The following is a 12,790-nucleotide window of genomic DNA, read 5'->3' as shown; positions in this document are numbered from 1 at the left end:
TTATGCTCTTTATAACCTTAAAACATCTGCAAGCTTTTAAAGCATTCGGTTCAGCAGATTCAAAATTAAATTGCAAAATATTGTTTTATAATTTTGATTTTTTTTCCAAAAATCTGGACGTTTCGGGTAAAAACTCTATTCGGAGTCATAAACTAGATGTTTAGGACCATGTTATTTTATACAAATGAAAGCCCATTTGCTATCTACAATTCTGAAGTGACGTCATCGCATTAGTGATGGGGATGATTAGAGAAATTTTGGTTAGCGTTTTACCATCTACATGATATTCCTAATATAACTACAAAATTTCACAACAATCGGTCCAGTACTTTCGGAGATTATCTGCCTAATAAAAATCCGGGACGGCAGACAGACGGACAGATGGACAGACTGACGGACAAACGGACAGACAGACAGACAGATGAACACGAGAGACCTATTTTTTCGTCCTGTAGGGGTCATGAAAGGTCGAGAAAACGTAAAAGTAGAGATTCCGACGGACTCGATTACAATACTTCCTTTGCTTACGCTCGGGAAGTAAAAAAATGAACGCAATGATAAATTACAAGTATAGACTGATCATATTTTACACATTTAAAATAGGATTTATTCAGCAATATTTTGAGGTGACGTCATCAATTTTTTTTTGGGGGGCATGAGCAAATACATTTTGATCAAAAATTAACCATGCTTATCATAACTGTAAACCATCTGCAAGATTTCAAAGCATTCGGTTTTGCAGATTCCAAATTAAATTGCAAAATATTGTTTTATAATCTTGATTTTGTTTTCAAAAATCTGGACCTTTCAGGTAAAAACTAAATTGGTCATAAACTACATGTGTAGGACTGTGTCATTTTATATAATTTAAAAGCCATTTACTACGTACAATTTTGAAGTGACGTCATCACATTATTGGTGGGAATGGTTAGACATATTTTGGTTAGCGTTTTACCATCTACGTGATATTCCTAATTTAACAATAAATAAATACAAAATTTGACAACAATCGGACCAGTACTTTCGTAAATCCGGGAGGGCAGAGATACGGACAGACAGACGGAAATGTGCGACCTATTTCTTCATCCCCTAGGGGTCATGAAAAGTTGAGAAAATGTAAAAGTAAAAAGTCGCCTGACGGACTCGAATACTATACTTCCTTTTTGCAGTATTGGCTTAAACGGGTGACATATAAATATCAAGTTTTTCGCTAACATTGTTACCGATCTGTGACAGTTTATACATTGGAGCTTTAAAAAGAAAGTTTGAACGAGCTTTGGGGCAATTAAATGTACAGTGACAGCGACTATGTAAACGGGGTATATCGATACCGAGACGAACTTAAAAGCTCTTTATGATTAAAGCCTCTAGAGGGAAAGATACCTGTACTAAGATGAAATCAATGTTTTGCCATTTTTTGTGAACATTTTCAAGATTTAATTTCTGATAAGCATAATAAGGAGACCATATTAGGGAACAGTATTCTAATTTGGAACGTGTAAGTGCAATATATAAAGCCCTGAGGGCTACGGGATTACTCAAGTACCTACTTACATGTTCTGACAATGAAACTTAAATGTTTAAGAGAATACGCTACTAGATTATTTATATGTGGGTAGAAAGATAAGACTCTGTCAAATTTTACACCTAAATCCCGGATGTCAGTTGCAAGTTTACACCTTTTAAACAGTAGTCACTCTTCTTCATGTTTACCAGAGCTGTTCAAAGTACTCAAAAAAAGTACTTGAAGTACCAAGTACAAAGTACTACTTGAAATAGTGTTCAGGTAAAGTACCAAATACTTACTTTCAGCAAGAGTATTTCAAGTATCAAGTACTTTTCAGATGTACTTGAAGTACAAGCCAAGTACATTACTTCAAGTACTTACGAGTACTTGAAGTACTGGAGGTATACTTCAAGTACTTACAAATACTTGAAGTACTGAAAATGCTTCAAGTACTTTCTAATTATTTGAAATACTGTAGAATTAGATAACTTTTCCTGTTTTTTTAAAAAAGCTTAATATATTTTAGAACTGAATTTTTTAATACTCAGAATTTAAGTATACAATAATACATATTTCGCCACATAAAAAATTGCATAAGCATCAACTTAAATGCAGAATGGTAGCTCACTTATTAATAATACTATGTTATTTATAAACAATATTCTTTTGAAATACTTTCACATCTTTCTGTTGACACAATGCCTTCGACAAAATTAACGTCTATTTCTAATTTAAAATTTAAAATAAAATACATGACGGCGTTGTCTATGTATGGTTTACTATTAATTTATAACAAAAACATCGGCGCTGTATGGTATTTTCTCAGGCTTCTGTTGCCTTTTTTTAATATCTTGAATTTTGGTTCACCGCCAAAACGTTCTGATTTTTTAATAAGGTTGTGTTAAAAATATATGAATTTTATGAACCGGTTCCGTGTTTAAGTTTGTGGGTAGTTTACAGCACCCATTACCCATTGTGAAAGTGCACAGGGGCGGATTTGTGAAAGTGAAATTTTTCAGAAAAAAAATTTAAAAGCAGTGCGATACATATACATGCTCGTGACATAAAAATGTTTAAGTCATTATGTTGTATTTAAAAAAAAAAGTATGCATTTTTTAAATAAAAAATAAAATGCCTAAAACGAGAGTCCATTTTCAGCGAAAACTATAACTCTTGAAAAATATCAAGGCGATCAAAGTAATTAGTCGTTTTTTACTTTTGCGGTTACCAAAAATGCTGAGAATTTTCTTGGAATGAATGCCCCATATTCCTGAATATATCTGTCTACCACTTACGTATTTACTATTCTAAAAATTATTAAATTAACCTAAATACTACAGTGACTAAATAGTAAACACTAATCACTACAATGTTTGTCTAACTAGGTATGTAACTTTACACTGACAAATCACAAATAATAGGTTCGTAATGCTGTTCCGTCCATTTATACAAAATTTTGTTCCTCTAATGCCACAATACTTTCAAAATTTTCCTTTACATTTTCGATTGGCTTATTTTTTATTTTTACCTGAAAACCCAAAGAAGATGACATTAGTAACTGATAACTACAATGACTTCAGGGAATGCCTAAGAACGGCTTTTGCGAAAATTTAGGTAAATATGTACTAAATTTATTATTGTTAAAATATTTCGTAGGGGTGTATTTATCTAGGCAATTATACTAACTAATTGCGAATTTCATTAACTTTGTATTTTTTTATAATGTGAATATGTATTTTGTTCCATTTACGGAAGCGGCCACTGACCCTTTTGGGTATCTTTACCTGACATTGTAAATACAAATGTAAATTCAGTACTTCTGTAACCGTCCTGTATTTAAACATCGAAACCGAACGCTGTCTATTATTTCGCACACAACAAAACAAAAGTCTTTCGAGCAATATCAAAGTACAATTCGGTACTCATCAAAACCATACAATCATGGTCGTATCAACTGGATTACAAAAAACATTGGTACTACGATCCGAGTTTAACAAAACATATTTCATTTTGAACAATATTGGGTTTATGTAATAAGCGATGCAATGTAATACGTAAAGTTGTTGTGGGGTAATAAATAAAATCCGCACAGGAAAGATAAATGACACTGATTAGTGTGACTTTTAAAATTATTGTTTTTCTGCATGACGTCTTTTTAAATTGTTGGTGTTCAAATAATTCATACAATTTAACAGATTATTTGAAACTGTAATGTGAGAAAATATAACTAGTTATAACAAACTAAGTTTATATGGCTGAACCATGTATAAACAAAAAAAGAAAATTTAGTAAAAAACGAGTGTCTAACATGATAAAGAAAATTAAACTGCAAAATATTTAACATAAAATTGTGTTTAAATTCTACGAGGAAGAGGCGAATATGAAAGTCTGTACCTGCCATCAGCTATTGCTATTATAATAAAAGGGATAATCCCCTGCCGAGTTCTCCGCCCTGACCAGGCTTCTTACTGACAAATACACGGCGGGGTTAAGAAACTAATGAAAGAATAAATATCTTTTTGAAGGAGTACTGAATCATTTCTCAAATATTTTCAAATCCGACCTTGCACTTTAGCAGGTACGTCAACAAACCCGATCCCCTTTGGGGTACCGGGAAGGTACTGAAAAAATACCCGCAAAGTTAAGTTCCAGACCAAAATACAAAAAAGACAAAATTCATATATTCACAACTTTACATCGCTGAAAATTTTACACAGATCTCCGACCCTTCTGCTGTCGTCATTCACTCTCAAATGACATATTTATGACATTAATTTTCTTACCTACCTATCTATCGGCATTATACAAGTACCTATGAAATGTACGTCATATTGTGGATAAGATATCCACAATCACAGATCAAAATATAACCTCACAGGTAACAAACACGATTTTACTATAAAAATACATCTAACCAAATAATTGAATTAATAACTTCAAGTATTTAACAGACCCTATTTTGAGATGTGAAAACTTCGTAAAATAGAGACTAAAGTATTTGAAATTTCCACTTTCATACTTCAAGTAATTCAAGAGTATTTAAAATACTGAGTGATGTACTTGGAGTAAAGTACTTGGCAAAATCAAGTAGTAAACTCAAGTACATTTTAGAAATACTCCAAGTACCAAGTACCAAGTACCTAAATATAAAAGTACTTCAAGTAAAGTACTTGAAGTACTTAAAGTACTTGAAGTATTACTTCAAGTACTTTTACTTGAAGTACTGAACAGCTCTGATGTTTACCATAAAATCATTTTTAATGCACCACGAAACCATTGACTACATTGAAAATCTTTATTTCATCTGCATAAAATACGACCCTATTGCATATAACTGACTAAATCGCTGATGTATATTAGAAATATTAATGGTCCTAGAGTTGAGCCTTGCGGTACGCTCGACCTTTGCACAAGGTAGGAAGATTTGAATCCATTATATATAACTGTTTGCTTCCGGTTGAAGAGGGATGAATCAAATAATTAGATAAGCGCATCACTAAAATCAAAAAACCTGGGAGCAATGGAAGGGTCAGTGGCGGCTCCTCGGGGTGGGCAGGGTGGGCAATGCCCACCCTATTTGATTGTTTATGATACGAAGTAAAATATTGATTTTTTTTCTTTTTTAAAATATTTTATATGTATACACAAATAATTATCGTCGTAAGCATCATTTAAGCCAACGGATTTTCTTCATTACATCCCGCAGTTTCCGCAACTGAGAAATTGCAGTTGTAAAAAAGTGCGTCAGATCTCGGCGTTATACGGTTCATGTGAGGATGGGCTAGTCCACCCTGGTCCACCCTCTTGATTGTAAGCAACGACATACGTTCGGTTTTCTATGTACGTAATTGAGAGTAAAGAATTCGAAACGCGCGTCTTTGCGTATCCGTGTTTTCTTGCTGCAAGCGGGGCAGGACGCCCTGGCCTCAACGTATATCTCAAACGCTGCAGAATCGGATCTCTCGATATTCGATTCAAGGATTCAATAAATTAATTTCGATTTTTTTACTTCTTCTGTATTGTAAAAGTATAGAGGTAATTATTTTTATTACTCTATTGAAATATGGGTAAGGTACTTAGAAAGGAAAATAATGTTATGCGAAAATTCTTGAATACTATTGTTATAGAAAAGAGCAACACCATAATAATTAATAAATACTTTTTCATATCAAATGAAAATTTGTAATAACCATATTCTTGTATTATGACACCGTGTAAACTTTATAATGAATTATAAATTTAAAAATCCGAATAACTAATGATGACAATAAGTAATACATTTATTATTGCAGTACGTATCTGACATGTGTATTTTTTTATTATTACATATGCATTTTTGTTTCATAAATTTAGCTGTAGCAGAGTCAACAAAAGTTAAATATACGCTTAATTTATTATTTAATTCAGACTGTCCGCACAGGTTTGTTAGGCGTTCGCTCTAGCATGGGTGGGCAAATCCACCCTGAAAATCGGAAGCACTCGGCATGGTTCGTCCTCGTCGGAGACACGACTCGATTGAATTCAGTCAGATCAGAAACTACATCGGAGATGGATAGTGCATTTAATTATAAAATGTAGCTTATTCAAATTACCAAATAGTTAGGCGGGTACCAAAGTAGGTACTTTCTAGCAATTTTTTTTAATGGCAAATCCTACTGTAAGCTGTGCAAATAATATTAGAGAGGTGGTAAAGAAGGCATTAAAGACATTGAGTTTTTGTTTTTAATAAATAAATTCAGTAGTATGGAACTTGATATTTATGAATTATTTGTTTATAAATTAAGATCATGTCCCGAAATGAAACAATTGGTCATCACAAACTCTCGTGGCAGCAATAAAGGCTTTAATCAAAGTTCGGACAATAAATATTAGGTCCCTATTGGTTGATCGGTAGTGAAACAACAAACAAAACTGTTGGAATTATCTGCTATTTAACTTAAAATTAAATTACGAATACTTTAGAATTCCACAAGAAGAGCGATATAAAATATATCGCTTGTGCTTTACAAAAACATGACCAATCTGAATAAACGAAAATTACTTGGAAAACGAAGTGAAACTATAGAAAATTCTCTTAAATTCGGCGTTTATTCGATATGATAATTTTCTTGGCTACACAAAAACATACATTTCGGGGACAAGATGAATCGCAAATTTCTCTTAAAGTAAATTCGATGTTAAATTTAAAAAGTTTTTTGGAGGAGCCTTTGGTGGTCTTCAGAACGATTATTTTAGAATTATTTTTATTTTATTTGTTATTGTTAACTTTGTTAGTATTTTGAGAATTTATGTTTTGTTTGTTTGGCATTTATAATTTTGCTTTTACAATAATTTTCCAAATTGCTGTGTTTCTAAGTGTAGCTTATCTCAAAGGTTTAAAATTTAATGTTTTCTCGTCATGTTATTTTAAAATCTTTACATGTTGGGATCATTATTTGAGTTTATAGTTCTATAAACTCCTAACAAATCTATTTATGTGCTGAACCTTTTTTTTGCTCCTCTTTCCTCTTCTACCAAGAGTCTTCGACGTTCTCGTTGATTCTTGCTGACCGACATTGTAAGTAACATTTATAAAATAATATATATGTAATATACATAAAATATTTGTTATATTATATTGATTGACATGCAGCACCAAAACAAAAACACGTTCTCACAAAAATGATTAATTATATATATGTATATATATTTTTTTCATACATGTTATAACCTACCTATAATGCTTTGCCCACCCATCAAAAATCACCACGAGCCGCCACTGGGAAGGGTTAATGATATCAAACGCCTTAGACGCGTCCAAGTATATACAATCAACTTGCTGCTTCTTGAACACCCAGGGAAAAAAGATGCTGATAGGGAGAAATCATAGATTTTATTGACGGAAACATTTTATTATAATAAATAACTGTTTCAAAAACCTTAGGATAAACTGCAATTTTTGAAAAATGGATAGTTCAAGGAATTTCTAGAAGGCAAATGAAACAAAACACTATCCTATGACCAGAACATTCGAAATTTCGTCAGACTTAAACAGTCAATTGAACAGAATTAACTTCACTAACGAAGAACAGAACAACCTTTTATTGATACAATAGTAATTAAAAGTGGTAAGTAATAAGTTAGAATTTGAAGTTTATAGAAAGATACTAAAACATTTCGATATATCACTGGTGACTCCGATCACTATCCTCAACAAAAGAAGACGAGCTTGAATTTCTTGGTTAACCGATTCCCTATCTTTCGTTTCAATAAGGAAAAATTCGGAAAAAGTGATAAATCGTCAAAGATGCAGCCAGATGTAATGGTGTTGAAACTGGACTAGTTGACAGAGTAATTAATAAATTTCACTTTAGAAAATGGGTCACTGAAGCATCTACTTTTCAAACAGGAGAGCAAGACAAGACGTTTCTGGCCACAATCCTTTTGCTCCTTCAGTAACAAAAGGGGTGGAAAAATTTTTCAGAGGTCTCGGCAGTAAGGTTGTATAAACATTCGGGCAGACTCTTCAAACTCTTGTGGGAAACCCGAAGGATAAAGTAAGGTCTAATGAAATGTCAGGGATTTATGAAATAAGTTGTAAGAATTAGTGTAACGAAAAATATATTGAGCAAACAAAAAGGTCGATTATCATGAAACACAAAAAACGCATGGCTCACTTCAAATTCGGAAGATTTGAAAAATCAAGCGTTACTCAACACATTTTTGAGAATGAACAAATAGTTTGTGTTTTCGGTGTTCTGGAAATAAACGTTATATAAACGAGTATCACCTTCTTCATTTTTCTGTTATTTTTATAAAATTTTGACCCCATTTTTTAATGAGCTTCATAACGACAAACTTTAAAATGGCGACATTCAACAAGATGGAGCAAAAACTCAGTGTACACGACAAAATTTGAATATGGTTTTAGAATTTTTTAGTGAACGAATACAATTTAGTTGAAAAATCAATATTCCCACAAGAATTGAAAATTTGAAAGAACTTCGACAGAAACTAAATGAAGAAATTATTGAAATTACATAGCACCACCCCACAATTACTTCAAAATGTTTTAATGGCATTAAAACACGGGTCAGGTCATGGCAGCTCAGGTCCTGTCAAGCCATTTCATGTTTAGAAGCCGATAGTGAGGATTTTCATCATTTGTTTAGAATTTATCCATTAAATAAATAGGATTAACAAATCCAATTAATTTCAGTTAATTGAAGTCTGCTTCATTTCATTTCGTTATAACCCTAGTTTTTTAACATATCGTTTCGATCCAAATACAGACAAACGTTTTAGAGGCAGAAGAAAATCAGGATCAAGTAATTAGAGGGTTTCTTTTCTTTTGATCGCTCATTATTAGAATCGTCCAATACTTACAGCTTAGGTGGATATTTTATAAATGTAGTTGTTTACGCATAAGCTTTAGTTTATTATTGAACCAACAGATATAGCAGTATATTAAAAAACAAGCTTTATATCACGAGTTTTCTAAGGGATGAGTGCGCTAAAATGTTTTATGAAATGTAAAAAAATACTATTTGTTCTACTTCACACCTTTTGTCGATTTTTAAATAAAAATTCTAGCAACACGTGAAGTTTAAATTTTCACAATACTCAGTTATTGTATTATTTAAATTCTTTAGTAGATCGGTTACAAATCCGAGATAGTTGTTTTCTATAGTCGACAAAATATATTGGAAGTAAATTTATCGTTTACAGTGTAACTGAAGAAATTATTTTGTTATTCGACGTTAAATCAAGAAGACAAAATTTTACATGAATCAGAATACCACTGCGGTAAAAAAACATTCTTTTTCCAGACCTATATTAAAATTGTCTAGACAAACTTTCAAGCGAATACATTGGTGCACACTGTATGAATTAAGATACAAGACAAAAACCATTCAGAAAATTCCGTTAGCTTTACATTTCAATTTCTAGTGAAAAAATTTATATTAAATTCGCTAGTTTTAACCAAGCAATGAAAATAAATACCTACATAAAGAAGTACATTCACAAATGTACAAAAATACATTAAATCAGATTCAACTGCATATGGCGTATTTCCATAACCGTGCTCCCTAAAAACATGCAACTAATTTATAATTTTTACTTCCCGAGCGTAAGCAAAGGAAGTATTGTAATCGAGTCCGTCGGCCGACTCTCTACTTTTACGTTTTCTCGGTCTTTCATGACTCCTAGAAGACGAAGAAATAGGTCTCCCATTTGCGTCTGTCTGTCCGTCCGTCTGTCCGTCTGTCCGTCTGTCCGTCTGTCTGCCGTCCCGGATTTTTATTAGACAGATAATCTCCGAAAGTACTGGACCGATTGTTGTGAAATATTGTACTTATATTAGGAATATCATGTAGATGGTAAAACGCTAACCAAAATTTGTCTAATCATCCCCACCACTAATGCGATGACGTCACTTCAAAATTGTACATAGTAAATGGGTCTTAAATTGTATAAAATAACATAGTCCTACACATGTAGTTTACGACCCCGAATTGAGTTTTTACCCGAAACGTCCAGATTTTTGGAAAAAAAATCACAATTATAAAACAACATTTTGCAATTTAATTTTGAATCTGCTAACCCGAATGTTTTGAAATGTTGCAGATGTTTTAAGGCTCTAAAGAGCATCATAAATCTTTAGTCAAAATATATTTGGTTATCCCCTCCAAAAACTTGATGACGTCAGCTCAAAAGTTTGCCGAATAAATCCTATCTAAAATGTACAAAATATGATGCGTCTGTACTTGCGATATATCACTCCATTTATATTTTTTGGATTTGCATATACAGGGTGGCTCAAAAAAATTAATGAATGCGTGAATTTATTTTATTGATTTACTCAGGAATTACAAAACCGAATGCTTTAAAATCTTGAAGATGTTTTAAAATTATCATAAGCATGGTAAATTTTTGATCAAAATGTATTTGGTCGTCCCCCCTAAAAAGTTTATGACGTCACCACAAAATTTTGCTGAATAAATCCTATCTAAAATGCAAAAAATATGATGAGTTTGTACTTGTGATTTATCATTCCATTCATATTTTTTAGATTTTCTTAAGAGGTGGCTCAAAAAAATTAATGAAGTCAATTTATTTTATTGATTAAATTAAAGGCAACACTTATTATTAGTATTACATTGGACCAACACAATTTGGTAGACACAAAATTTGTTAAAGGAAAAACTCGGTTGAAACATAAGGGTAGCACGCTTATTTACATCGACTTTAACATTACAGACGTGCATTTGTTTTATGCGCTGACTAGGTTCCGCGAATGTGGAATAGACATGTTTATAATCAACCAATTGTGAATTCCACCGTCAAAAATTAAAATAAAACCCAATGTTTTATATAATAAGCGGAAGTCGAAGCAATAAAACTGATGGTCGTTTTGTTTACAGTTTCTCTGTTTGACTCTCACGTATGCTGTTACGCTTGTCATCTTAAATTAAGAATGCTTATACATAAACGATTTTCAGTTGCCTCTCACCAGCGCCGTATACGTGAGTAAATTGTTTCGTTATTTTATTGATTATAACAAATCAATATTCAAAACGACCCAATTCATTTCCCCAAAAATTTGGGAATACAATAATTTTATTCTTAGTATTACACTACATCTATCCCAACTGATATACGTGTCCTTGCAAAATTGTTGATGACGTCATCGCAATTTTTTTTTAAATTCCCACTACAAAAATGTAATGAGAAAAAAACACAATAGGCATGCAGTCGTCAAGTTTCCGACAGCGAGGGAAGTACTGTCTAAACTCTTTAGACCAATTTTTTAAATATTACAATTCCGTTGATAAGATTCAGGAGTCGGTGAAATATTTAGTTTATTTGTAGCATTTTGTTTTGTATACTTGGAACGTTCTAGTGAAATGTGTTGATTTTTAAGTAGTTTCTACTTTACTACAGTTTGAGTAAAGTTTTTTGATCGATTTTTACGAGACGTAGTATTTATTAGCGTGTGTATTAGCAAGCGAGAACTCGGGGTTAGTCAATGCTACCTCCAACCTAAATGGAGCCTTAATTATAAAGACACTTGAAGTGGATTTACTGTTTAAGTGGCCAGGTTTTTCTACTTCGAACTGAGTATTAGCGTCACGTTTTCTTAATAGCAATAACAATGTTTTCCACAGGATAATACTTAGTTTTATGTGAAAGAGAAGCAGAATTTTTTTATACATGTAAAAGACGAAAGGTTTTTCTTTTTTGCTGCTATTTTCCATATGATTTGCTTGGTGTTTAAGATTAATGGACAAAGCATAAAGCATTCACAGTTTTCGTCTTTAATTACAAGATTTTTGAGACAGTATTCACGATTAATCTAAAATGCTTATTGGTAGAATTGTTGGTTTCAGATGATTTAATACGTTTTACTGATAATTTTTTTCCGGTTTTAAGGTCCGGTCGACCTTTACGGAACTGGAAGTACCATTTCTTGATCGCAAGTTTTCATTTGAAGTGAAATTATTTTTGGCATTTTGAACGTACCTAATTCGTTGACGTTAATGTCTTTAAAATTACTTACTTTATAATTTTATTGTGAAAGAATTTAATTCAACTACATATTTGAAAGTTTACACGCGAAGTTTATAATTTTTTTTACGGAATTAACAGTCCGAAACGCGAACTTGATCTTTATAGTCTAGTTCTCAGTCTTCAACAAAAATTGCTTCATATTATGAGGTTCCCCCCTACCACATAAGGACTCATAAAACTCTGGACATCGTTAAATGTAATGTAATCCTGGTTATTATCGGCCCTACCCCACAAGATTGATGTGTTTTGCTGACGTCTTAACGTCGACAAATTTTCTTTGATATTGATTCCGACAATCTCTTGGTTTTTCTTTTTTGAATTAGCAGTAATAAATCAATAGAGGCATGGATAATATATGGCAGTGAAAGTACTGGCTTAAATTTACCTGACATTTTCGTGCCTGCTCATGTAAATTTTCTTGAATTGGCTGTCGGCTTGGTCTAAATCCTGTCTCATTTGTACGGCTACATGTTCTGGTAGAACGGAGAGAAGGAGACGCTCCTGGAAAATAAATGTGATTTTATTAACGTTAGTGTCGCTGTCGGAGAAATTAAATATTCTTCTAAAGTCCTCCGGATTACCAAAACCGACAAAATATTAACAACTGTTCAATGTATTTGTGCTGATTATACAAAAGTACCGAAAAATAATAAGTTTCGGGTTTGCAGTGTGCCATACGCCATACATCGTATGCCATGCTTTACTGTCCCTGTTAACTTAATTTGACATTCA

General features: G+C 32.5%; 1 protein-coding gene across 1 annotated transcript in view; it reads right to left on the bottom strand.

Annotated features, from left to right (window-relative positions):
- Positions 1–12,790, bottom strand: part of LOC135130440 (adenylate cyclase type 3) — a 196,541-nt gene that overhangs the window by 89,841 nt on the left and 93,910 nt on the right. Inside the window, exon 3 of the mRNA XM_064057818.1 lies at positions 12,444–12,559. Coding sequence (XP_063913888.1) covers positions 12,444–12,559 — 116 coding nt within the window. The remainder of the gene's footprint in view (positions 1–12,443; positions 12,560–12,790) is intronic.

Source organism: Zophobas morio, unplaced genomic scaffold (genome assembly GCF_036711695.1).
Source record: "Zophobas morio isolate AGI-343-1 ecotype UQ-CSIRO unplaced genomic scaffold, CSIRO_AGI_Zmor_V1 ptg000017l, whole genome shotgun sequence".
Taxonomy (NCBI): domain Eukaryota; kingdom Metazoa; phylum Arthropoda; class Insecta; order Coleoptera; family Tenebrionidae; genus Zophobas; species Zophobas morio.
Note: the sequence above shows the minus strand (reverse complement) of the source record. Positions and strands in the feature narration are given on the sequence as shown.